This window comes from Camelus bactrianus, chromosome 17 (assembly GCF_048773025.1).
Source record: "Camelus bactrianus isolate YW-2024 breed Bactrian camel chromosome 17, ASM4877302v1, whole genome shotgun sequence".
Classification (NCBI taxonomy): Eukaryota; Metazoa; Chordata; class Mammalia; order Artiodactyla; family Camelidae; genus Camelus; species Camelus bactrianus.
The window spans coordinates 34,707,417-34,733,897 of record NC_133555.1 but is presented as its reverse complement, the minus strand read 5'-3'; the positions used below and the strand labels follow the sequence as shown (position 1 = coordinate 34,733,897).

Genomic DNA, 26,481 nt, shown 5'->3' with positions numbered 1-26,481 from the left:
CAGTGTGTTATCCTTTAATGAAGAGCCAGGTCAGTGGGGCCACCACTCTCCCCAAGGCCCCCCTGCAGCACACGCCCCTCACCACTGGCTGCCTCGGAGGCAAGCTGGCCCTGAGGCAGCCAGCCCTGCTGAGGGGTCCGTTTGCAGCAGCCCAGGAAAGGCATTCATCTCTCGGACCTAGGAACGTGGCAGCAGCAACAAGGCCAGAGGCAGGAGAACTGAGGTCAGGGATGATGGAGGAGGAAGGCGGGACAGACGTGGGGGCTCTCCTCCTTCCTCTCTGGATCCCGCTGAGATAAAGGCCAGTGTTCAGGAACGGTACAGTCTCCCCTGGGGCCGGAAGCCCTTAGTCCCCAACTCCCCGCAGACTGACGTCACACAGAGAACGGCCCACAGGGTCACTGGGCTCAGGGAGCAGGCTGAGCACCGCCCCATCCGCCTCAAGGCCCCAGGCTGCGAGGGGCGTCCAGCACGGCCCAGGCCAGAGCCACCAGGAGACTGGGAGCCACCTTCCACTAAGTCTGCTGGGCAGGCACTACAGGTATCTAAGGAGGTGGTCTCTCCCTCGTGGTTCCGGGGCTGCCCAGCGGGGGCTGAGGCGACGTCAGGCCAGGGCTCGCAAGTCCCTAGAGATCCGTGACCTTATTCTCCACAGCCGCTGCGATCTGCTGGAGCCGATAGCCCAGCTGCATCTTCTGGGCCGTGCCGTCCTCCTCCAGGGCAGTGATGATCTGAAACGCAGAGACCAGCTCGTTGTGGGGAGACCGCCAGCCTCTCGCCTGCTTTTGCCGCAGACTTCCATAGGCCTCCCCCGGCACCGCAGCCAACTGGGGGTAGGAGACCCCAAAACCCCTTGAGCCACCTCATGTCCCCAGGGCCCCCCGGTGGGAGGGGACGATGGCAGCAGAGTGACTGCAGGGTTTAAAGGATCAGTGCGGTGGGGAATGAAGTACTTTACTCAGCACCCAGCACCGGGTAATGAGTGTCACCTCCCCTGGTAAAACTGTTTTCAGTGGAGGCCAACCTCACCCACCACACTGGTCTTCTCCTCACGAACCCTCTAGAAGCCCTACTCCACCCAGCCTGGCTCCCCTGCCCACCAGGCAAGAAGCAAGTCCTGAATTCCTACATGCCAAGTGCCAAGCAAGAAGCAGGGACTCAGCAGCCCGCCCTCGGGGGCTCGCTGGAGGGGAGACGGGCACGGAGCAAACACGGACAACAGAGGGGCTGCCACAGGGAAGGGCGGGAACAGAGGGGCTTGCTGGCCATGGGGACAGGTATGTCACCCAGCTCCGCCTCCCACACCAGGGCCCACGCTGCTCAGAGCAAGGCCACAGTGCCTGGACTTTATATTTGGGCATCACTCCGTCACAAGACTGTCCCCACTCCAGGCATGGACCTCGTGGCAGGCCCCTCACCTCTGAATGGCAAGAGCCACCACATCCCTCGGGCCCCACAAATGTCTGGGCAGACGATTCCAGCAGGCACTCAGTGTGCTGACTGGTGGGTGCTCTGATGCTGAGGCCAAGCCCAGAAAGCCCCCTCATCAGCTCCGTTGTACCCTCACCTGCCTGAGCCTCTGTGCCTGGACCGTCCTCTCTGGCAGCCCATGCAGCCCAGCCAGGCCCACACCCACAGAGGTGGCCGTGCACAACACACTCCACATGCGGACCCAGGTAGAGATCTGAGCAGTGCAAGGTCAGGGCAGAGTAGCAGCTGTGTGCCTGTCCCAGAGCGTCCTGCACACCATCTCCAGGCCCTGGTAGATCCCCAGCCCTGCACCACCACCACCACCACCACACCCAGGAGCCCTGCTGAGCCAGGATGGGGAGGGCCATAGCATGCAAGAGCCCAGCCAATACCAGGAAGTGCACCTCAAAAGCCAACACTTCCAGAGCCCAGGGCCCAGCACCACCCCCACTCTGTGCTTGGGGGAAACCCCAAGGCCCCACACTCGAGTCACAGAGCCAGACGCGCTCTCACGTCGTCATGACCACCCCGGGTTCTGCCCACCTGATCATAGTATTTGTTGATATATTTGTAGAGCTCATGCAGGGCCACTCGGGCCCCGAGGTCTCCGGAGTAGTTCTGGGGAGGAGAAGAGACAAGAGTTGAGATAAAAAAGGGGTGCTGCCCGCCACCTGAGGTGGCCCAGGACCCCAGAGAAAGGGATGAAGGAGAAAGAGGGCTGGGTGGTCGAGGAAGGAACAAGGAGGGCCCTGCAGCGCGAAGCAGAGCCCCTCCACAGACCAGGGATCCCAGGCCAGGTGTGCTCTCCTAGGACAGGACAGAGCCAAAGGGCCCCCTTTTGTGTACACACCCCAAGTCTGCAGGTTCACCAGGGTCTGGGGTCTCAACTGGGGCCCTGCTTCTCTCACTCTGGAGGCCCCAGCTGCTTCTCAGAAGCTGTGAGCCAGCATAGTCCTGTTCTGATCTCACTCAAGTCTTTCCTGAGGTCACATCCAGGCCCCTCCATGGGGACATCTGAGCCTCTTCATCAGGACAATGGAATTGGTATCACCTAACTTGTGGCGCTCTTACAGGAATCAAATGAGAAGATAATCAAAGCACGCACACAGAGCAACAGCCCCAAGTTGTAGCTGCTACTGTTGTGATCATCATGGTTTCAGAAACATTGTTTATAAATTCGCAGAGCATATATCTGGAGGCTGTTTTAGGAGTAGGTGGGGGCATGTCTACATCACCAAGGAAAGCAGTAGGAAGACACTGACAGACCAACCCAGGCAGTCCTGCGGCTGAATCCCAGCCACCTTGCTGCCTTGGAACTACCGTACACAGACCCCAGAGGGCTGCAGACACCCAAGCCCCTGGCTGAGTCAGGTTAGGGAGCAGCTGCCAGGGCAATACCCCTGCTGCTCTGTGATGCGACGGGAGCCCTGGTCTTTACAGAGGCAGTTGCAACACTCTGCTGAGATTCCAAGGGCTTCCCTGCAAAGGAGCACTGTGAAGGGGGCAGGAACCTTGTGGCTGGAGGCCTGTGCCCAACCCAAGCAGCAGAAAGAGGGCCGTACCCGGGACAGCTCGGCCAGGATGGAGTTCATCTCTTGATCACTGGCGGGGACAGCCTGCCTGATGTCTGCGTAGTACCTGCCAGAGATCATGGGTCCGGCAGCCGCGAGGCAAACAAACCCCCTCCTCACCCAACCGGGCCCATGCCTGGGCCCCAGCTGTAAACACCCCCAACTCATCCACTTGCTCACCGCCAGACCCAATCCCATTCCCTCGTACCTTTCCACCATCCGTTTGTAACGGGGAATATCTCGAGCGTACAGAAGTTTGTTGATGGGGGAGTCCTGGCAACAGCAGCGAACAGTGAAAGAGAAAGGATGAGAGCCCGTTAGGGTGACCAGGTGACCCAATTTTCCCAGCACTGTTTTGGTCTAAAACTAAAGTCCCAAATCACATGAACCACCCCCCTTGCTCCCCGGCAACCAGGATGGGTTGGTCACCCCAGCCCATTCCTTCTGCTAAGACCAACTCCATCCCCATCCCTCCGCCAAAGTCCAGTCTCTGCTGTTGGCACTTTGAGCCTCCCCCCACCTCATTCCAAGGTCATCTCAGCTCCATGAGCCTCCACCTAGACCCAGTAGGGACCTGGCAGGCAGGACGGGAAGGGTACAGTGCCGTGTGGAGCCCTAATACTGCTTCTCCATGTGCTGTTCATTCCCCCATGTCATCATTTTAAAAATCAGGAAACTAGCCCCCAGATTTAGTTACATTGCTCCAGAACACCTCACTCCTGCGTGGCTGAACTGGGATTTGAAGCAGTCTCTCAGACCAGGGCCCACAGTCTAACACACCCAGACACATCCTCTACCACCAAACTGGGCTCCAATCCTAGCTCAGCCCCAACAGCTGCGGGCAGTACACTTACGTTCTCTGGACCTACAGCCTCATCCTATAGCTGCTGGGAGGGTGAGACAAGGGCGTGCCACTCCCAGTGAGCAGAACCTGATGCAGGATGCCTGCTTCTTCCCAACTCTCCATGGGCAGCCCTTGGCATCCTGGTTTGCACTATTCCTGAGCTACCCAGGAAGCATCTGAAGTGTTGCCGGAAAGGGGAGGTAGCGTGAAGATCAGGCAAAGAACCCAGACACCACACAGCACACCCCCTGGAGGTGTCCCCTGGCTCTCGGTGTGCCCTGTGGCTCTCAGCTCATTGTAGGCAGAGTAATGAGAGCACACAGAGCAAGAATGGCTCCCAAAAGACAGCACTATAGAGTAGAACTTTCCATCTTACTTCTTCATAGGATATAGAGGTAGATCTCTCAAGAGGTCCCAGGCCAACTGTAGCCCAGGGGACTGGGCTAAGCAGTCCATTCATGGACCTGCGGAGCCACAGGGCCCTGCCGCTAGGTGCCTGAGCAGTTGCAGTGACCCCGTATCTGTCACAGGACTCTCTAGGTTCTGACTGCTGTGACAACACGCCCCCACCCTCCGAGCTACCAGGTGGCCCCAACCACTTCTCCTTGTGCTTCCCAGCTCCCATGTCGGCACATCCCTCCACACCTGGCCCTCCCTGGACTGCACTGGCAGGCAGACAACTCCACTGCCCTCAGGAATCAAATCCCCCAGGCAGCCTGGGGCTGCTCTGTGATGTAGAACCCATGTCTCCACCAGGAAACCAGCTGGTAACCCAGCAACACCTCGGGCTCACCTTCTCCAAGTCTGAGCTCACCACAGCCAGAGGCCTGGGGAATCACAGGTAACTGCTCCCTGTCCCCCTCACCCCATGTCCCACCCACAGCTTCTGCCCACCCTGTACCCTCTTGTCCCAGCCTGAACTTGGCCACCGCTCGTCCCAGGGACAGCACAGGCTTCCTCTCTGGACTCCAGGCTCCAGTCCATCCACTGCATGCTTGCCAGGAGGCTCCACCTAACTCTCAGGTCTGACCACTTCCACCCTGTCCCCAGGCCCTCAGTGGCTCCCTATCGCCCTCGGGGTGAGCCCTGGCCTCCTGCTACACCAGCCAGCACTCCTCGCCCCAGCCACCGCAGGCTGCACTTGTTGCCCTGTCTTAACACTGTGAATCGGCACACGTGCCCTCTGCTCTTGCTCATCCCTGAAGACTGAGGCACGGCCACCTCCTAGGGAGCCCAGGGACAAAGCCTGGCCTGGGGCCTGGAGTCAAAGGCCTCCCATATCCTCTTCCTTGACCTTCTCAGGGGCACCTGGACTCTGTGCACACACACAGCACCATCCATCCCCAGCCCCACTGCCCCATCCCACCCATCCCCTCCGGGTCCATCCTGACTGGCTCACCCGGCCCAGCTTGTGGTCAGCCAGGGTGCAGGCGTCCATGAAGGTCTGTGCAATGACCAGGAGCACTGCATCCATGTTATCCGATGTCTGAACGTCAAACACAAACTGCGGGTTTTTGATTATATTGATCCAGAACCTCAGCGGCAAGCTGCGGGGGGACAGGCGTGGTTGATGAGTGTGCGGTGGGGGCAGGAGGAGACCCTGTACGTACCGGCCCCCCCCACCCCCCACCTGTTGGTCTTCCAGATGTGGACGGTGTCCTGGTCAGAGATGCCGTGCTGCTGCGCCTGGTCATCCAGCAGGTCAAAGAAGTACTTCACCGCGAGTGGCACGGGGCGGCTGGTGCTGAGAATCACCTGGAACAGGTCATCCACAAACTTCTGGAGGGTGCCCTGCGGAGGAAGGGAAGAACAAGAAGTGCGGTCAGCAAGAGGGCCTCAGCCAGCCCCACCTCAGATGCCTTGTGACACCAGGCCCATGCGAGCCCCACACCCTCCCCAAATCCCATTGCCTGTCCCGTCCCTGCCCCACCTTCATGGACAGCAGGCGGGTCAGGTAGATCTCAGGGATGGCCTTGGCTCGTTCGCGCTCCCCGCCCCGAAGGCTGCCCCTCCGAGGCCTGGGTGGCTCCGGCTCCTCACTTGGCTTCACCAGGTGCCAAGCCCGGATGCCACCCTCGTCCACGTCCTCCAGCATTGGAGTCCCTGTGCCAAGACCTTACAGCTTGTCACCCCTTATCAGGTGTCCCCTGCCCTAGGCCCCAGGGTCCTGCCAACACACGGGAGTGGGCACCTGGTTGAGGGCTTCTCTAGGTGTAAGGGAAGGAGACACAAGCCCACACTGGGGTCTGGAGGACCCTCCCCCATTACGAGAGACTGGGCAGAGCGAGGGTAGAGGACCGTGATGGCAGTGGGTGGAGATGGGTGGTACTCACTCTCTCCAGGGACATAATCCTGGCTTTCCCGAAGAACATGCTTGGTGAGGCAGGGGACGAGGGCCACAGTGGCTCCGTCTGGGACCTGCTAACCACAGCTGGTGACCCCTCCAGCAGCTGTACCCCACCACAGCCCTCCCCCAGCTCCCACCCCTCCCACCTTGTAATGCTGCAGGGTGTTCAGGCGCCTCCACAGACCCTGCACCTCAGAAGTCACGTCCTCGTCAGAAAGAATGAGATGCCCAGCCACCCCAGACCGCCATTCTGCAAGGACAAAGGGCTTTCACAACATCCTCCCTGCAGTGGAACCCTCCTCCACAGGGACACCAGCCCCTCCATCAGGGGCAGCCTCACCCAGTTTCTCCAAAGACCAGAAATAGGGGCCCCTCACCAGGTGAAAGGTCAACCCTGCAGAGGTATTCCACTGCTCCCACTCCCAACATCCCACCTCCCCCAGGTGATAAGCCGACTCCGCAGAGCTAGTCTAGGGCCAGCCTTGCCCTGGGGGCCCCCAGGCCAACCTTCCCTTGCCACCCTCACCAACATCCAGGGTGCAGGGATCTGGCCGCTGGGCAAGAGGCACTCCTTTATAAAGCTGGTCCAGCATCTTCTCCTTGGCCTGGGAGATGGTGTCACAGTCCAGGACCTTCACGGGGACACCCTGGGCTTCTCCTGCTCCGGGGCCCACAGCCAACAGAGCATTCAAGGTCTATACAGGACACGTGGGAGCAGTCAGGGCTCGCGCCATACGTGGGAAGAACAAGACGCAAGACCAAGGCCAACCCATGAGAAAGTCACTGCCTCCGACCTCCAAGCACCAAACAGTCCCTCATTTTGTCTTTTCTCTTGCCTGCCTCCCCAGGAACAGGGGCTCCCTCCACTCTGGCATCAGCCCCCAGCACAGTGCACTAGTAAGCGTCTGTGGGGTGAATGGCAGAGGAAACGAGGGAGCACAAGTCCCTGTGAATTCTGATCCCCAGGATCGTTGCTCAGCTGGTCAGACTGAGACACCTGAGGAAGCCCATGTAAGTAGAGTCCCCACCAGCCAGAGGAGCAGAGCCTGAGGGAGACTTTGCCAAAGGAACTCTACGTGGGCCACTAAAGGGAAAGTGAATCCAGTGGGAAGCAATGGGCAGGTCTGCCAGGGTGACTCCTGGCCTGGCGAGCACAACCACAGCCCTGGCAGGACACGTGGTCAGGCAAACACTCAGGCTCTGGCACAGCAAAGACTTGCACTGGTTCCTGGCAGGGCTGGCTACTCCCCAGACCCTGGCAGTGGCCACCCTGACCCCATCCCAACCCTGGGACCCTCTGAGGCTCTATCCTCAAGATCTGGCTCTCAAGCCTCTACCCAGCAGACAGCCAGAAGTCAGGCTGGCTCAAACCAGACACACACACCCACACAATCACACGTGGTCTCCCTCCTCACCCTCATGCATTCACACACGCTCCCCCCACCTCACCAGGGGACGGTACTCCACGTCCTCTCGGAGTAGCCGGTTGTCATTCAGGGTGTATTTGGCTTTGCCAGTCACACTGTCCACCGGGCCCTTGTCCACTTGATGCTTAATTCCACGGAAAAGCATGTACAGAGGCTCTCCTACCGAGTCCTGGGGGAGCGGCAGGCAATTAGGGCCCCTGGGGCAGATGACAAGCCTGGGAAGGAGGTGCTGGGGAAGGGGACAGGATGTAGGGTACAGAAGGCTTAAGGTGACCGAGGACATGCTGGGCAGGGGTGCACAAGCTGAGTGGTTTAGAGTCCTGACTCCCTGGAGGGGTATCCCATTCGCCTCTGCCTCCCTCACCCTCACAAAAGTGTAGAGGCAGATGGACATCCAGTTGGTGAGCAGCTTCTCCACCACGGTCTCTGTCCTGGGATGACACGAAAGAGGAGGGGCGGAGTCAGCAGGTAGGGACACAGGCCCAGAGGGCCTGACACAGCTCTGGGCTCCAGCCATCCTCAGCTGCCCGGCCCATGTTGCTCCCGACGGGAACACAGACCTGCGCAGCATCAGCTTGGGGTTCTTGGCCACGTACTGGGCCACCAGGTCACTCAGCAGGGTGCGCAGAATGTCGGTGAAGTACTCAAGCTTCCCATGCAGCGCCACGGTGAGCAGAGATGCCACATAGGCGCGGTCCCGAGCTGAGAAGGTGCGCTGGCTCTCCAGGGTATGGATGAACTGGTGCCAGGGAGAGGGGGCGGGCGGGCAGATTCAGAACTGGAAGGACTGAGAAGGGACAGGGCTGGAGGGTAAGGGGACCCCCACCCCCACCCCAGGAGGGTCCAGATGGGGGTGGGGCAGGCACCTTGGTCAGGAAGAGCTTGCTGTTGAGCAGGTTGGAGAGCTGCCCCAGCCCTTGCTCCACAGTGGGTCGCCTGCTCTCAGGCACACCCAGGTCCCGGTGCAAGGGTGACTCCTGGTGCCCAGGGAAGAAGACCCTCTCAGCATACACCTTATAGTCGAGGAAGGGGATGCCACTGCCCAGAAGGTCACTGGTAAGATCGGTCATCTCAGTCATAAGGTCTGTTGAGCAGAAGAGGCCGGGTTTGGGCACAGACCGCAGGTGCAGGGAGCAGGCAGAGTCCCGAGCGCGGTGTCGCTGCAGTCTCACCCGTGAACTCCTTCTTGCAGCGGTCCCGCACGCTGCTCTCCAGATTCTCCAGCTGGATCTGCACCTTCTTATAGTCCCTCAGGGCCTGCTTGCTCTTCCTCCTGCTCGGCACCAAGGTTGGGACTGGGAAGGCTGGAACCCTTGCTGGGTCCCACCGAGTCCGGCCTCGGCCAGCATGGTTTCACCCAGCCAAGCCAGGGCCTGGCCAGAAGAATTTAGCCTGTCCCACCCCAGGAAAGTCACATCCGCCCAGGGATCAGCAAACTGTAATAGGATCAACTCTGGCCCCTGGCCTGTTCTTGTAAATAAAGATTTGGAATGCGGCCATTGCTCACGTGTTTGTACAGTCTGCAGCTGCTGCACTGTAATGGCAGAGCTGAGCTGCTGCCCCTGAGACCGTCTGGCCCACAAATCTGAAAATAGTTACTCTCTAGCCCTTCACAGGAAGTGTGTGCTGACCCTTGGTCAAGCCTGCCCCTTCCCAATCAAGCCACACCCTCCGGCCCACCCTGACCTGACCACATCTGGTGGCACCCACCTGTACATGAGGACAATGATGATGACACCCAGAGCCAGAAGAGAGGTGCCCACCCCCAAGCCCACCTGGGCTGCCATGGGGAAAGGCACGGGGCTCTCGCCATCATACTGTACGTGGCCCAGGGAGAAGCGCAGGTTCCCCATCTGCACCTGCACAGGAAGCCGCCTGTGAGCACGGGGTCAGCACATGCCCGATGCCTGGCCTGTCCCAGGGCCCGCCCACTGACCGTGAATTCAGGCAAAGCGTCCGGTGCCTCCCGGAGGGCGTGGTGCCGGGGCAGGGGCTGCTCCACTGGGGGCTCGCAGTACAGGTGGTGCCTGGTCAGTGTCTTCACCACGCAGGGGCCGTCCCCTATCATGGCCACCACCTCCTCCTTGGACATTGCAAGGTCCAGATTTTCCCCCTGGAACACAGGGTCACTGATTGATTACTCAGAACTCTTCCCTAAGGGGAGGAGCTGGTGGTCACTCAGATCCTACCTCCCCAAATGTGGGCAGGATGGTCCTGAGACCCACCTCCAGGAGCAAGGCTGACAGTACCTCAGCACCTCTGGCCCTGCTCTGCATGCAGGGGACAGTCCCGGGGATGTCTTCCAAGCTGCCCTCGATCCTTCTCTGTCCCTCTCTATTCTTCTTCAAGTCTTAACTTGTCTACGCATAAAAGCCTAGAGAATTTAAAGCTGTCCCCAAATCCTGCCCAGTGACCTAACAAAGGGGAGCCCTTGCTGTGTCTGTTGGCCCCCCAGGTGGGTGACGATGGGTTGCCTACTCACAGCCTTTAGGAGTGCCCACCTACTGCCTGTGTCAGAACACACACCAAGTGCATATCCATGTGAGACAGGTACCAAATGCACATCAGCCCAGGTGTCTGTGTACCACGCCGCCCCACCACCATGTGTCAAGCCACTTACATACTGTCATTCAGACACCTGCCATGGACTGTGCTAGGCCACAGGACCCAAGCCCCTGCCAGGTGAGTCAGGAAAGGCACCCACCACCAACCCTGTCAGCACTCGCCACGTCCATCAACCGGCCCTGGCTCTGCTGTCACACCCCCCAACCACACATGGCAGTACAACTTGGCAAAGGGAAGGATTTGGGGGGCCCCTGTGTCCCAGTAGCAGCAGTACCTCCACAGAGAGCACACTCCCAGGCTTGTGCCGGAACGGCGCAGTGGGGTCCTCGGGGTTGAGGGGCTGCAGAGTGGGGTCAGCTTCATAGGAGAAGGGGGTGGGGTTCAGTGTGGCAAAGTCAAAGACCAGGTTGTCAAGAATAAATTCCACACGGACCCAGGGGTCCTCAGGCAGGCCTGGGAGGGCCGGTGTGCGGCACGTGATGAGCTGGGAGGAGTTCACGTGGCAGAGCTCCTCAAACTAGGGCAGGGGGAGGACAGGGAGGGTCAGCAAAGGGGTGCGTAGAAGGGGTCCAGCAAAGACGGGGACATGGCCTCCTTTGGTACCCGCCACCCATGGCTGTTGTCCACAGTATGGGTGAAGGATGAGGTGAGCAACAGCCAGCCCAGTGAAGGCAGAGGGTACCCATGGGGGTCCTACATGAAGGCCACCACAGGAGGCTCCGGGGGAGCATGCTGTCTCCGGGATCACACGGCGCCTCCGCGCAAACCCCTGGCCCGGCCATGGTGCTCCTAGGGCCACAGTCACTCGGATCCTTGGTGTCTGTACCACATCCAGATTCTGGCCACGGACCCGTATCTCACGTCCTCCACTGGAACAGAACCCATGAGCTGCTTATGGTGTTTGTGAACCAAGATTTAGGGCACAGCCCAGTCCCTCACGTTAGCTCAGCCCCAGGCTGAAGCTGCATGGCCCTCCCCTAACCAGCAGCATGGGAATAGAAATCCCCACATAGAGGCTACAACCCCCCATGTCCTGGAGCTGCAAAGACCTCCCCACTGCATGCCCTGCAGCCATGCCCTTGGCCCAGCACCTGAGGAAGCTCTTGGTGGGGCCAGCAGAGGTGACATTGGGGTCTGATGTGTACTCGAACTGGCTGTGCTGAAGTCTCCGCTCAGTGGCCCCAAACCACACAGCCACGGGAAGTGTGGCAGGTGTCGGGTGTGGGCTGGTCTCACACCGCAGCTGCTCTGCCTGCTGCTCCAGCAGCCTAGGGAAGGAGGTCAGAGGGGCAGGTGGGCCAGGCCGCGCTGGAGGGGACACCGGAAGGGGAAAGCGGTGATTCCAGAACACGGGACCCACTCAGGCCTCAGCTCACTGCCCTTCAGCACTGACTGCGGTCTCACACGTGACGCTAGAGGCTGCACTCCCACACAGCCCCAGCTTTAAGAGGGTCTGGCCGCTTTCTGACGCAGCCAAGTTGGCCTTCCCTGTCTGCTCTCCCTGGCATCCCACCCTCCGTCTTCTCCCTAGAGCCCATGGATCTCTGCAGAATGAGGAAGAGGCCCTCACAAGTGACAAGGCTGGTCTCCAACCACCACTCGGATGTCTTCCAGCCGCCCAGTCAGGAGCTTGGAGCCGTGCAGGGTGAGACTGGTGCCCCCAGCTCTGGGCCCTCGGGCCGGGAAGATAGAATGTACTTTCGGGTCCTGTGGGAAGGGGATAGGGAGGAGCAGACAGGCATCAGGCCAGAAACAGATGCAGGGGAAGCTGGAGGCACACACGAAGGCCCCAGGGTGGGGAGCCCCAATAAGGTGAGCTAGAGGGAGCCCCCTGACGGGGTAGCCCATCGGCAGCTGAGGGGGACTCAGCCGTCAGGTACCTGGTAGGCAAAGTCGTGCTCTGAGACACCGCGTCCTCTTCCTGGCACCTCCACTGTCACAGAGCCTGCCACCTCCTCCCTGCTGGCCTTAGTGATACACACGAGGCTGTGGGCAGAGGGCAAGCTGGGGTGCCAGGTCTTACTGAGGGCCCCTCCAACTGACCTGGCTGCCCTTCCCTGCCCCGCTACATCACGTGGTCTCCCTGCTCCTGAGATCGACAGAGATCCTCTTGCTTCAGAGGAATTCCTTATTGCAAACCAGAAGGCTTTAGCATCTGAGAATTAATACTCGTGGTTCAATCATTCAACTGCCCCTTGACAAGGAGGAATTTCTCTGCAGGGCACAAATTTACAAAAGCGCCCCATAAGGCTGGTGGTAGGGGTGAGCTGCTGAGCTAATGAGTGGGCCTAACCGGCCGCCATTACCTAATGCACAGCACCACGTGCAAAGTGGCGGAAATCTTGAAATCTTCATGGAAAAAAAAAGTTCCCGAAAACCTCTAGTCGGGTCTGGGAATGGATGTGAAGGGAGAGTGAACAATTTAAGAAATGCTGGTTCTCAGCCAGGAAACAGAAGCTCGGGGCAAATTAATTCCCAGAATGTGAAGCCTGCGGTGGCTCGCCTCTGTGCCATTGTCACGGTCACTGCAAAAGCCCCGAGGAAACAGAACAAGTGATGTGTAAACTACCAGGGAGAGGCTTCAGCTGGACTGTACTTTAATCACTTTATAAATCAGTTTAGCAATTACTTTAGTCTCGTGGTTCTAGAATCATTAACAGTCTAGACAGTCACCTCCAGCTCTCAGTCATAAGATGTTTGGGGGAAACAACATACTCCAGCAAAGTCTTATGGAAAATACAAACTCTGGGGCCCCAACACAGGCCTACTGATCCAGACCTCTTGTTGGGGAGGTCTAAGGACTTGTTCTAGGGGTTTGGGACAGGGTCTCCAGATAACCCTGATATTCGGCGGGTTTGGGACCTGCTACCTGCAGGTGTCTTCTTGGCCATGTTGGCAGGTGTGCATGCACCTTTGGGACCCTGCAACTGCCAGCCAGGTTATGATGTCCCAGAACCTCCATAAACCATGAGCCCTGGGACTGGGGGACAAGGGACTGGACAGAGGGGCCTGGCACTCAGCAAGTCTACCCACTGAGGGGCCCACCCAAGGCAGTGTGTGGGGAAGGGTCAGTGGGTGGGAGGGCCAGCCTGGGGCCAGCCGTCTAGGATATGAGGATCCTGCTACCACAGCTACGTCCAGGAACGTAAAGCCAGATGACAACAGCTAGGTGGAGCCAGGAAGCAGAGTCACCTATCAGCTCTGGGCAGTGACTGAGCTCCAGGCCAGGAACCTGCAGGTCTGTGCATGCAGCCAAGGTAAATGCTCCAGGCCCTCAATGGCAACCCCAGCCCTGCAGCACTATGACCAGAACCAAGGAAAAGGTGACACAGGAGCATAGACAAGTAGTGGGGGGGTGCCCTGAGCAGGAAAGCCAGCCGTGGAGCCCAAGGGGTGTCCCCTGCTCCTGTTGGTCCAGCTCACTCACCTGCTGGACACCTCGTACTCCTGAGGGTCCACAGCACAGGGCACTCCAGCCACCCTGACAGTGTCTTGCACGTCCTGCACATGTTGGCCCAGGTTGGAGCCCCTGATGGTGACACGGGTGCCTCCGTCTACAGGTCCAGTCAGAGGTTCCACCTGTTCCAGGACAAGGACAGCTCAAGGACAGCTCACCTCCACTCACCTGTCCCCTTGGCAGCCCAGAGAGACAGCCCCAGCCTCCTACCGCTTGGCCCCCTAGACCCACAGCAGCCCCCACCCCCTCCAAGGGACGTGCCAGCGTTGCAACACACCGAGTGGATGAGGGGTGCCGGGCACTGGGAGACCACAGCCTCAGCCTTGCCACAGGCCTCCCGGGCCACACACCGTGGACGCTCCCCCTTGCACCACACACACCCATACTGGGGCATGGCGGTTTGGCAGCGGCTGCAATCCTCATGTCCCACAGAACAGTCATAGAGCACCACTGGGGATGGCAGAGACGAACGTGAGAGGCAGGCCTGGAAGAGCCCCGTTGCCACCAGCCAGTACCAGCAGCCCCAGGTCGCTCACCATGCAGCCCATCCACACTGTCCACACGCAGGTGGCCGGACCGACGCAGAAACAGCCCTACATGGAGCTCTGGCTGCAGAGCCTCATAGCTGAGCTGGAGAAATGGGAGTGGGGTCAGAGCCAGGGGCTGGGGGAGGCATCGGGCCTGGGGAGGGCATGGTCAAGAGAAAGGACCAAAATGACTCATAGAAACACAAGCCCAGAGGTCAGAGCTGGGATACAGGACCCCATGGGGTACAGGGTCAGAGGTAAGAGACTGGATGTAGGACCCCATGGGGCACAGGGTTGGAAGTCAGGGATGGGATACTTGGGATCACAGAGTACAGGCTGGGTTAAGTGTGGTGCAGCCAGCTGAGGTCAGTAGCCAGCCCGTGCCAGTGTACCCTTGCCCACCCAGGACTCATGACCTGTACCTGGTGCGGCTGACATGTGACATGGCACCGGGTGTCTGGAGGCGGCTCACACTCGACCCGGGCCTCAACCATAACCTCGCGCCCCTCCAGCTCCATCACACACTCATTGTCTCCTGGGCTATCCTGGGTGCAGAGGACACAGCTGTGTAGGCGGCTTCAGGAGCGGGCCTGGTGAGCCCCGCCAGGCCCCCAGCACAGTCCCTGGGTTGGGACTGAGACTTGAGGCCATGCCCTCCCCCTGCTTCCCAGGGCTCATACATAATTTGCCAACAGCCAAGGAGGCTACAATGACCCTTGCAAACAGGACACGCTCACCTGGAAGAGGCGGAGGTTCCTGCCCAGCAGCCGGATTTCTCGCTGCACATGGACTGGCATCAGCATGGAGCCCTGAACGCTCTCCACACAAGGGCAGGAGCCTGCCCCCCAGTTCACCTCCTCCTGCAGGCACCAAGCATGAGGCCGTCTATGGAGCCCACCCATCCCCTCAGCCTTTTCCCAGGCAGAACCCCATTGGCCAGGCCAGCACAAGGCAGTGGACCTCACCCTCCCCTAGATCCCTTCCCTGCAGAATCGCAATGTGGGCAAGGAGCTGCATCTGCCCCAATCCCCTCCCCCGAGGCCTCCTTCCTGGGCTGGGCCTCACCAGCTCCCAGAGCCCGGGGGTGTCAGACTGGTAGTCGAGGCTGGACAGGAGGATGAGGGGGGCGGGAGGGCCCTCGTGCTCAGCCGAGTCTCCATCACCTGAGAGGAGGGTGGAAGTGGAGAAGGCGGGCGTGTCACCCCCCGTCCACTCGTCCGCCTCGGGCAGCTCGCCGCCTTCTCTCAGGAGCCAGTCCAGAGCGGGCTTCGTGGAGCCAGTGGCCCCTGGGAAAGTTGTGGCGGGAGCAGTGCCGGGGGGCTGGTCCAGGGGTACTGCAGAGGGGAGGGCCTCGGGGCTAGGCTCTGCAGGGACAGGGGGCAGTGCTGCCACATCTGAGGGCGATGGGTGGGAGGCCAAGAGGTCCTCGGGTGTGGCCATGGGTCCGAGGGCCGTAGGGGCAGGGACAGCAGTTGCAGGTCCATCATGGGGGCTGGGAGAAGGGTCCTCAGAGAAGGGTGTCTCTGTGGAGGCCGAGGCAGGTGTGGGGCTGGGACCTGCCCACGGCCCCCAGGGACTGAGCAGGGAAGGCCTGGCCCCAGGGGGGACATCCGAGGCTGAGGCTGTAGAAGGAGCCCCAGGCTCCAGGGGAAGGGTGTCAGGAGCTGGGGTGACCGTGGCCTTGGGGGCTGCGGGTGGGAAGGAGGTGGGTGCATCTCTTGCAGGAGAGGCTGGGGAGAGAAGCGGGCTCTGAAGGGGGAGGCAGAGAAAGACAGGAAGGGCCACTCAGCAGGCAGGCGCGGGAGCAGGCGGCAGGCAGGCAAGGGTGTGTTAAGAGGAAAGGAGACCAAGGAGAAGAGAAACAAAAACAGCCCATTAATTCTCCGAAGGGGAATGGGAAGGGGGAGGGCAGGCTCCAGGGGCATCTGTGTTGCGCGAGGCCCAGACCTCCCTGCCTCTCAGCTACAATCGTCCTATCCCGAAACAGGTGGGACGTCCACAGCCGTCCTCCAATTAGTCTGTCACATACAGCAGCTCAGGTGCTCACAACAGAGCACACAGGGCAGACACACAGACCCTGGGCCATCAGAGGAACCCTCATGACGGGGACCCCAAACCCCCGTGGGGCCCGGCCGGGAGTCAGGCTCACCTGTTGGCTAACCACCATGGGCCCGGCATCACACGAGGCCTTGTGTGTGCACAGATGCTGCCAGACACACCAGTTACACCCCCAGTGGCTGCTCACGCAGGCCTGGCACCTACACAGAGCACAGCCATGGGGCAGGGGTCTCCACAGGGCGGCCCAGGGCTGGGGTCGGGGTGAGGAACTCACTGTGCAGACGGCCGGAGCTCGGTGACTGCCACACAGTCATAGAAAGAGAGGGAAGCCTTGGCAATCACAACTGCGCCTAATCTGAGCTCCACGCTCACGGAGATGTGGTCTGCAAAGCAGGAAAGCGGGCCAGGGCTGAGAAGTGGGGAGAGGCATTCAGACCCCGAGAGACCACCCACGGTGGGCTTAGCACCCCCAAACGGAAAGGGCACCCAGGATCAGGAAAGACAGTTCACTGGGTAGAAAATGGGGACTTGAGAAGACTGGGGACTAGAGGGGGAAAGAGAAAGGCATTGCTCCAGGGCCCTTTGCCTGGGTTCACACCTCTCCCAGATCACACCCTTGGAGCAAGATGGGAGGAGGGTGGGGCTCCCAGGCCCTGGGCTGGCTCCTTCTCTCACCCACCGGCTCCTCTCGGCAGCACTGGGGCCTCACTAGGGTCGGGGGAGGGGCACATCACACCAGAACTGGTCAGCAGGGCAGGACTCTGGTACTCCTCAAAGTGGCAAGAATAAGACTCCCCCAGCCCCAGGGGTGGCAGGTCAGGTACCGACAAGAAAATCTGCCAAGAGACACCAGGACACACCGTTGGAGCCGCTGGGCAGCACATCAGGCTCAAGTTTATGGGCTCCCAATGTGGGCAGGCACCAGTGGCCCCAGCCCCCAAGCCTTCACAAACCTCCAGCCGGGTTAGTAACTGATGGAGAAAGCACAGCCCCAAGATAAACGACCCGGGCAAGGCCACTTAGTATCTGGTGCATCTGACACCAAAATCCAAGGTCTCAACCCATTGCCAGAGCCCTCCCCGCCAGGGCCCCGCCTCTCTGGTCTTCACCTCCCTCCTCTCCTCTCGGCTGACGTTAGCAGGACTCAAGGCTGCTACTCGAAGACAGCCCAGCTCAGGCTGGAAGCTCCACAGCCAGCGCTCTGGGCCTTGGCCCCGCGAGCACTCAGAACGGCGGCTGCACCTGGGCAAGAGTGACCAGAGTCCATCTGTGACCCTCTGGGAACCACTGGCAGCTCATGGGGCGGGGACATCTACAATCCTGGGACCTGGGTAGGATGCTCAAGGGGGTAGGATGCTCAAGGGGGTCATGACATGCCTGGCAAGTCGGGGTAAAGGACAGGAGCGAGGGTAGGGGATTGGGGGATCCGGGGGTCAGGGGTTGAGAGCCAAGGACCAGGAACCACGGATGGGCAGGAACACTGAGGGCATGAGGTTGGGGTGAGGGGTGGGGCTGAGAAAGAAGTTGGGGTCAGTGGGGCACTGACCTGCCAAGGAGCACACACCACCCACAGTATGGGTCCCTGTGGGCCAGGCAAGACTCACAGTCCAGGTGCTGAGCACAGGAGGCCACAGGAACCTTGAGAAGCTATGGCAGCAAAGAGAACTTGAGGCCAGCCAGCCAACACCAGTGGCTCTCCCACCAGGGGCTCCTCTGGCCCGCCCAAGGCCCCTCCCAGCAGCCATGCCCTGGCTGGCAACTGGCACTCACTGTGCTCTGGGTCATGACATACAGATGCTCGAAGGCCCCATCAAAGATGAGGTCTCTGCTTACTGCAGACCCCTGCTGGATGCTCTGTGTGGAGTAAGGGTGGCCATCACTCCCCAGGCCCAAGTAGACCTAAGATCAGAGACCACAAGGTCTGAGGCCCAAGGCCCTCTCCCCTCATCCCAACAAAATAATTCACAGATAGAATTTCATCCTAAGTAGTACAGGTGAGTCCACCCAGCCCTGGGGTGGGGTTTGGGGTGTCACACATAAACACCACCCAGCCACAAAAAGAGGAGCAGAGGTCATCTCTCCCAGCCTGGAGCCCGGGGCCCATCACAGATCCCACATCCCAGGCCCAGGAGTCACAAGCGTAGCTCTGCCCAGTCTGGGTCCCCAGTAGCCTGTCCCCTCTAAATTCTGGGGCAGGGCCCAGTACCTCCAGTGGACTCACCCTATGCAGCTGTCCCTGACTGTCACCCAGAAAAGCAATGGTGTGTCCATCTTCCACAGTGACTGCCACAGCTGTTAGCTGAACCCCTGGCCACTCCAGAACTGGCGTGGCTTCCAGGGGGACACGGCTGGCCATGGGGCTGGGCGTGTGGTCTGAGCCACAGGGATAAGCATCCAAGGTGTCCTGCAGGCAGCAAGTAGCACAAGCAAGGCCCTCCCTGGACAACCTCCTTTGGCCCATCCTCCCTGGACAACCCCATCCACTCCCTAGCCTCTCTGCCAGCTCTCAGCTCCCCTACAGCTGCATCCTTAGGCCTGCCTCAGTGGCTTATATCCAGCTGCCTCAGTCTGCAGCAGCTCCCTCCCCATCTCTTGATCCCCACCTGTCTGGGACCCATTTTTTCCCATCCCTGGCCTGTGCTCAGCTGTCTCCTGGACCATTTGTCCGAAGCCTCTTACAGTTTTTGCATCCTCATCTCCAGGTCCACTCACCCGAGTCCCCTCCCACCTCTCACTGACTCAGTCCCCCTACATGTGACTTCTTCCCTTTTTATCCATCCTGAGGCTAGAACAAAACAAGTCTCAACCTCACCTGCTTCTCTCACTCAAGAACCTCAAACAGTAGGTTTCATCCCCCTCCCATTCTTTGTCTCTGCCCCATACCCTAGAACCTGAAATGTCCTCAGTCCACCTACACAAATACCATCCCTTCAGAGCCCAGTCCAAGCCCACCCCTGCACAGCTGGCTCCTCTGTCCCCCTAAATGCCATTCTTACCATAAGGTACCCCTCCATCACCCAGACACAAAGGAATCACTTAACAACGGTTGACCTGATCACCCTGGCAGTAAATGCCTGGCCAGTAGCCTCAGAGATGGGGAAGGGCTGGGGCGGTGCTGGGACTCACCACGGGCAGCTGTGCACAGTCAGAATTGACATCATACTCGATGTAGGCCACCTCGGCCCCATCCTCAGCGCGGCCCTCCCGGGTGTAGCAGGCATCGCGTGTGCGATTAGCAAGGCGGTCCACCTCATCCAAGGGGAAGGCACAGAGGGCAGAGGCTCCAGATGCCCCGGCAGCTGCCGATGGGGGCCGGCCCACAGTGGGGGGAGCAGCTGAGGAGAAGGCTGCAAAGAGCACCTCCCCCTGGGCCACCTCCGAAGACGTGGCCACTGCTGCAGCCTGAATCAGCCCATAGCGGCCCCCCTGACAGGCCAGAGGTAGCTCCACATAGGAGTAGTAGTGCTGGTCCCGGAGGCACACGCGGGACACATAGGCACGAAAGGCTCTAGACTGAGCCTGTAGGTCCCGTCGAAGGAACAGGAAGTAGGCGCTGGCCCCACGCGCAAAGGCGCTCACAAAGTGGTGGCTGTACTCGGAGAGGCGGCCCACAGCCAGTTTGGCCGTCTCCTCGTACGAAAAGGCAACCTGGGGGTCCACTGGCCATAAAGCCCGAGTCGTGATGGGAGGAATGCCACCCCCGACACCCCTACTGGTATAGCCCCGCCCCACAAACAGGAGGGGCTCCCCAGCGGAGCCCTGGGCCACCAGTCCCACGGTGCTGACGGCAGGGTCATTGGCAGCCACGTACTGGGTGTCCCCAGGCCGCTCTGGCCGGAGCAGCAGCTGCCCGAGCTGCCCTAGGCGCCGCTGCTCACAGACCCCCTGGTGCACACTGCCACACACCACCAGGGCCCCCGGGCTCACCAGGAGCAGCTGGTTCAGGTTGTTGGTGGGCTGGGCCTGGGGACATTCATCGGGCATCACAGGCGGCAGACAGTCCCTGCTGTCTAGCACAGGGCCAGTGGACACAGTGGCCTCCAGCTGCAGTTCAGGGCTCAGCTGGAACAGGAAGTTGGTAGCCCCTAGGTAGAGGGTGCCTGAGGCAGGATCTCGTGCCAGGTGCTGCAGATGCGTACCATTGGGAGTGAAAGCAGCTGGTGGAGGGGGCTGGAGGGTGAGGACCCACCCGGCCCAGAGCGCCTGGAGAAGAGCTGGGCCGAGGGCAGGCATGGTCACCTGGCAGGAAGAGAGGTCGAGTGGGGCTCATGTGGCCACCTGAGCACTGTGGCACCACTGGTGAGGGACAGAAGTGTGACACTGCCAAGGTGCCCCTCCTAACCTGAGGCAGAGGAGCAGGGAGGACCAGGCTTAGATGTCACTGTGGTTAGGATGGCCCCAGGACCACACACTAGCAACAGGTCAGGAGAGACCTTCCCAGAAATTTCAATGCTGCCTGTTCTTGGCAAGAATTACTCTCTCAGGAGATCTGCACGCCACCCCCACTACCCTGCCCTATGTCACCATGGGGTCTGAGGGTCAGGGGCTAGAAGAGCAGAAACATGGGAAACACCCCACCCCTAAGGACAGGGCCTAGAAGGGGCAGGAGAGCAGGGGATGGGAAGGGACCCAGAACATCAAGAAGGGAGAGGACCCCTGTGCACACATGTCAGTTTCCTGGGCAGAAGGGAGGGCGAGGTCCCATGGGTCACCTGCCTGTAAGAGTAGGGCAAGAATGGGATGAAAGACCTTTTAGGCGAAGAATCCAAAGAGGTAGTAACCACAAACCCAAAAGGCCGGAGAAAAGAGGGGAGTTGAAGGGGGTTAAGGCTGCTAGGGACAGGGCCTGAAAGGCTGGACCCCACCTTGCAGCGCCCTCAGCAGAGGTTGGAGTCACACTGCTCCCAGACACCTACGTGCGAGGTCAGGCTCACCTGGCAGGGCCGGCTGGATCAGGAGACAGCAGCATGACCTGTGTGAGAGTCACCTAGCCAGAAAGAGAGCAAAGCATGAAGCTGGGGGCTGGGCTGCAAGCCTGTGGGAGCCCTGGGCTCCCCACGTGGAGGCAGCACAAAGGTCCCCCTCCGCGCTGCCCAGTCTGCTGGTGGAGCTGGGCCCAGCCTGGCCTTAGGCCACCAAACACATTCCACAGGGGACGTCTCCTCAGAGCCCACAGGGAGGGGGAGGGCAGCAGAACCAGGCAGCCTTGGGGCCTGGGAAAGGGCAGCTAGGAAGGAGCCCCTGGCTGGCAGGGCCCAGTCAGGCCCCCACCTTTGCCCTGTCCCCCCCGCAGTCCCTTCTCGGCACTCTCCCATTCTCACCCTCTGCCCAAACTGCCCTCTCAAGGCCCCAAGGTACACACCGTCCATGTAGGACCAGGGCTAGCTTAGCCCAAGCCACCAGCACATAAGCAGATACGTGTTCGCACACACCAAGCACACCACCCATCCTGCATGCACAGCCCCACACACAAACACGTGGGTGCATGCACATACAACCTGCACACACAACACGGAGACACATACCCAGAAACAGGGAGATACCCCACCCGGACACACTATCCAGAGACACATCCAGAGACAACCTCCTTACACACAGAAACATGCACTCCACACAGGCACATGTCACACCCACCCACCAGAGAGACACACCACCGGCCACATTCAGACCCCACACAGACGCACGCCCACTTCCCTGGTTTGAGCCCTAAGTCCCAGAGCTGCTGTGGAAGCCAGGCCATCTCTTGCTATTTCCTCTCCTGCAGGTCAGAGCAGAGCCAGGGCTGGGGAGTGGGAGGTGGGGGTAACCCTAGAGGAAGTCACCATGCCCAGCTGTGCCCCGCACCCCCAGGACCTTCCCAGACCTTGGACACCTGCTCCCCTCACAGACCCCTTCTTGCAAGCCCTCCCTGAAGCCTGTTGGGACCAGGAAACCACAACAACACCACTTTCCCCAGACCTTGGTGGTTCCCAGCCAGGAGCACCAAGGTTGGCAAAGTGCTGGGACAGGCCGTGCATCGCAGGCTAGGAGACACTTCCCCGATGTGCCTGAGCCCAGGCCACATTGCCCAGTCCCTCCTGCCACCCAGCTGCCGGTCTGCCTATGTATAGTGTCCAGCAGGCTTCCCTGGGACCAGGTTGGCTCTTTCCATCAAGCCCCCTCCCCAGGGTGCTCCTGAGACTGCCCCTGAGTGAGCAGGGCTGGGGCTTGGAGGAGAGTCCAGCAGCCTGGTGGGAGCTGTGGAGCTGTGGCCACAGCCTGGCTGGGCACTGCTCCCAAAATAGCTTGGGGGTTTCCATTTTTAGTGTGCAGAGAACAGGGCCGCTCTATGGGAGCAGGAACAAGGCAGCCTCTGTTTGCCATGGAGGGGGCAGGAGGAGGGGGCGGCAGGGAGAATCGTGAACCCGGTGAGAAGCCCAGGACTTCAGCAAGGCCAGGCTTCCCAGAAGGCCCCCCACCTGATTTCCAACAGATGGGGGAGAAAGTTTCCTCTTCTGGGAAGACAGGGTCTGCCTGAGGAGGGCAGAGACCACCTCCTGCCCTCAGCTACTGCTCAGTCTCTCCTGCAATCACCCGCCAAGGGATTCGCTTGGGCAGAGGGTCTACCCCTTCATTCGCTTACAAACATTTGTTCAGCGCCGACTTCGTGCCAAAGTTCTCCAGCCCTCAAGGGGCAGCAACCAAAACACTCCCCGAATGTAAAATCACAACTGGGTGGAGTGATCCACAGGAGGAGAACGGGCAGGATCAGAACAGCTCCTGGCCAGTCCACAGAGGAGGCGAGAGGCTGCCTGCTCTGGGAAAAGCATCAGGCTTCTTTAATCACTGAAACAGGGCCGAGCAACCCTGGCCCTTCCCCACATACCATGGGTGGGAGGAGGAGGAAAAGAAGGGCAGTGACATTTTCTCCTCCTTATTGGCCACATGCATTTCGCTTAACCTCTGCCACGGGCCACAGAGTCACCCCAGCCTCTCCAGCCTACCCCTTCCCACCTCAAGGGAACTGCAAGCAGAATCAGAGTACATCCCTCCCGCCGGTCTTTGAGGCACCCCAGGGCCTGAAGGATAAAGGTCAGCCCCTCCAGTCCACACTCCCATGAGATCCAGGCCAGTGCTCCCCCACAAATGCTCTTCGTTCCTGCCAGCCTGAACTGCGGGCTGTTTCACACTCCTCTGTGCCGCCACAGGGGCTGTTCCCGCTGCCTGGAATGCCCACTCCCCCTCTTTCCCATTAAGCCTCCCTTGTCCTTCCAGACTCCTGAGGAGCCCACTTCGTGTGGTGGATGGGATGGACATCCCAGCCTCTACCCTGGTGTGCCTGGTAACTCCGCCTTGGGCTCTCTGAGCTTCCAATTTCCCACTTGTAGAATGGGAGGCAAGACTGCTCTGACCATTCAGGACACCAAGAGTATTCTCCCTGTTCCATGCTCCTACTTTGAAATTGAAGCTCCCTGAAGACAGATAATGTGGGTTTCAATTCACAGGCCCCAGTAAAACCAGGACAAACCTCAGCACAGAGCAGATGCTCCTTGCATGTTGAAAGAATCCTCATTTTACAGTCAAGGAAATATAGTCAGGGGAGATAGGGGGCCCACAACCCTCTCCAAACCACCTGGCCCCCTTGAAGGACAAAGTGTCAGCCCCACTTTTATTAATGACCAAGCCAGAGCAGATTGAGAGAGCTGGTTTGGAGCCAGGCCTCTTGTCCCCAACTTACACAGCTAAGATCTTTGGCCCACTCCCCAGATTTCAAGCCTAGCTCTGCCTGTGCCTAGGTCTGCCCTGAGATCTCTTCTGGGCCCACCTTCTTCTGGACCTCTTCAGCAGGGCCCAAGGTTGCCCAACTTCTGTCTGCAAAGAGCAAACATCTCTCCCTGCCCTCCTGGGGCTGTCTTCACCACCCAAAGGAGCTCCTAAGCTCTGTCCTTCACACCTGAAGATAGTTCTTATCTCAGCCCTCATTTCCCAAGTCAAGGGGATTAGTGGGAAACTGGCCTTTTTCCTTTCCACCCCACTGCTCCGCTCCCAGGGGCCACCCAGAAGTTACTCATTGACAGCGCAGGAGCACGGTGCTTGCCCAGCTGGCCGTGCTGAGGTGGGGTGGGGAGGCCACCATTTACAGGCACCGGTGAGGACTCAAGGAGTGCTTATCAATCACCCACCGGCTGTGTACAGAGGTGGAGACTCCCCTTCTCAGGGGTGTGTGGCAGGGGGCTCACAGTCTGCCTTTGTCAGTCGCGCCGAGCGCAGCCTGGAAGGGCAGTCACTACAGAGGGAAAGCCTCGACCTCCGCACCGGCTCTTCTCCGACCCTCCTCCCTCCTCCCGGGCAAGGACCCACCAGTGGTCCTGGGAGGGCGGGGAAGAGGCCGGCCGGTCCCCGGCTGAGGCGGCGGCGAGGAGGGGGCGCGGAGGAGCAGCTCCACCTCCTCAGTCTCCCAATCGCGTTACAGGCGGAGCCGCCAGAGTTTCCCTTCGCGCGGAGAAGTGTGGTCCCAACTCTCAGGACCGAAGCCGCCCACCACTCACCCGGGGTGCCCCGACCCGGCGGCATCGAGGTTCCAGGCCCTTCCGCCCCGGGGGCGCGCCGCTTCGCCCCGGCCCCACCGCCCCGGCCCCAGGCCCCGCACTCACCACCCGGCCGGGCCCCGCAGGACGAGCGCGCCGAGGCGGACGCCGGCCGCTCCGGGCTCAGGATCTGCGCGCGCCGGCCTCGCCCCCACCGCGGTCCCCCCCCCCGGAGGTGGGTTTGGCGGAGCCGCAGCTGTTACCCGGAGACCGAGGGGCGGAAAACTGCGCCCGCTGCCCGCCCCTCCCGCCGCGGCGTTGCCACCGCCGGGAACAAAGAAGACAAAGCCGCGTCGGCCGGGCCCGGCTCCGCTCCTTCCCCCCCTTCGCCTGCCGGGCCGCCCTCCCCCCGCCCGCCGCCCAGGCCAGGCCGGAAGCAGCCGGGAGAGCCGGGTGCGCGGCCCCGAGCCGCCGGGAACCCCGCATTCCAGCCCAGCGGGCTCGGCACTGGCCGAGGGCGGGGGACTCGACCCCTCCCTTGCCGGGGGGGCAGGCTGCACCGTGGCGGTAGCCACGGCAACCAGTCGGCAGCGGGAGGAGGATGAGGAGCGGAGCCCCGAGGGCGGTCTACCCCGCCCCGCCCGCAGCCTCACCTGCGCGCCGCGCGGGAACTGGAATCGAGAACTTTCCAGGATGGGAGGGGTTGGAGGGGGGAGGGGGATCCCCCTATACACCCCCAGGTGTGGTGGTGCAGCTCCTGGGCCTCTGCCTGCCAGCACCGGGTGGACCCATGCTCCTCACCTGCTCCGCCTGTTCACTAATCACCACCCCCGCTCTGCAGCGCCCCAGCTCCCTCTTTCCCGTCCAGTACCTTGCTCCTGTGGTCGTCCTCCTCCAACTTTCTTTACCTGAACTCCTAGGCGCCGCGTTCCTTCCCACCGCAGCCGGTCCTGCCAACCGGCCCCACTCCAGGACTCCCAAACAGCCAACCTCTCCTTCCGGCCCCCACCTCGGGCTGTGCGGGAAGAGTGCAGGCTTTGGGGTTGGGCCTGGGTTTGCGCCATCACTAAGCCAAGTAACTTGACCCCTGCCCCCAAACACACACGCCCATTTGCTCACCTCCAAGTGGAGGGGATACCACACCTAGCCAGCTGTTAAAGGAGGGCTCTCTGCTACAAAAAGTGCACAAGCAAGGGCACATTTCCTTTCTTTCCTCCCAGACCTGGACCTGGACCCACCTCAAGCTGAGAAGCCTTGGGCAAGTCTGGACTCCCTCACCAGTAAATACCTGGGCCTTAAGGAGGAACAGCTGGGTTCTCTCCCGAGGCCCAGGTGTGCCCTTTACCAAGCCCTTCCCACCCTGCCTAGCCCTGCCCTGCCCGTGGCAAACACAGGAGCCTAGCTCTTCCAGTTAGGATTTTTGGAGGACTCTGGCTCAAGGCCCTGGGGACAGCCTCCTGGGAGGCACAGTATGTCACGCACAGATCACCCTGGAAGCCCCCAGAGCCTCCACATCCTCAACCAGAAGATTCATCCACACTGGCTACTGGCCAAAGAGCTAAACCACAGGCACCTTCTTCCCACCTGCCCCTGATCAAGTCTGCCTTCACTCTCATATACCCAACTCCACCTTCCAAACTCTCCCTCCTCAACTCCTCAAGTTGCTCCCTTTCCTCCACCCTCTCTTCCAGCACCTGGGTCCCGGCAC

At 60.5% G+C, this 26,481-nt stretch overlaps 1 protein-coding gene across 7 annotated transcripts; it reads right to left on the bottom strand.

Annotated features, from left to right (window-relative positions):
• On the bottom strand, window positions 1-26,130 carry PLXNB1 (plexin B1). 7 transcript variants are annotated; one of them, XM_074344933.1, is made up of 38 exons: window positions 25,682-26,130; window positions 21,201-21,253; window positions 19,393-20,505; window positions 18,488-18,670; window positions 18,037-18,165; window positions 17,813-17,913; window positions 17,376-17,508; window positions 16,946-17,102; window positions 16,541-16,649; window positions 16,358-16,466; window positions 15,274-15,957; window positions 14,946-15,068; window positions 14,631-14,753; window positions 14,218-14,311; window positions 13,959-14,131; window positions 13,652-13,803; window positions 12,105-12,210; window positions 11,795-11,931; window positions 11,316-11,492; window positions 10,922-11,093; window positions 10,499-10,741; window positions 9,596-9,772; window positions 9,370-9,518; window positions 8,832-8,932; window positions 8,526-8,743; window positions 8,220-8,398; window positions 8,024-8,090; window positions 7,682-7,828; window positions 6,759-6,927; window positions 6,379-6,482; window positions 6,219-6,303; window positions 5,816-6,000; window positions 5,516-5,676; window positions 5,285-5,432; window positions 3,250-3,314; window positions 3,033-3,108; window positions 2,014-2,088; window positions 1-731 (listed from the first exon to the last, which is right to left on the bottom strand). In XM_074344933.1, exons 3-38 carry the CDS (start codon window positions 20,497-20,499, stop codon window positions 627-629), a joined length of 6,423 nt encoding a protein of 2,140 aa, XP_074201034.1. In that variant the 5' UTR covers window positions 20,500-20,505; window positions 21,201-21,253; window positions 25,682-26,130; the 3' UTR covers window positions 1-626. The 7 variants fall into 7 exon arrangements, with proteins under 7 accessions (XP_074201034.1, XP_074201031.1, XP_074201033.1 ...); XM_074344930.1 differs by having other exon boundaries at window positions 19,393-21,253; window positions 25,682-25,788; window positions 25,893-26,130; XM_074344932.1 differs by lacking the exon at window positions 25,682-26,130 and adding an exon at window positions 24,900-25,021.
• Between the last annotated feature and the right edge of the window lie 351 nt (window positions 26,131-26,481).

Coding starts and splice junctions, on each gene's coding strand:
- PLXNB1 (XM_074344933.1), bottom strand. CDS start 20,499: ATGCCTGCCCTCGGCCCAGCTCTTCTCCAGGCGCTCTGGGCCGGGTGG. Junction 15,069..15,273: donor CCCCCGGGCTCTGGGAGCTG/GTGAGGCCCAGC, acceptor TGGTGCCTGCAG/GAGGAGGTGAACTGGGGGGC. Junction 13,804..13,958: donor CGGCACCCCTCATCCACTCG/GTGTGTTGCAAC, acceptor GTCCTGGAACAG/GTGGAACCTCTGACTGGACC.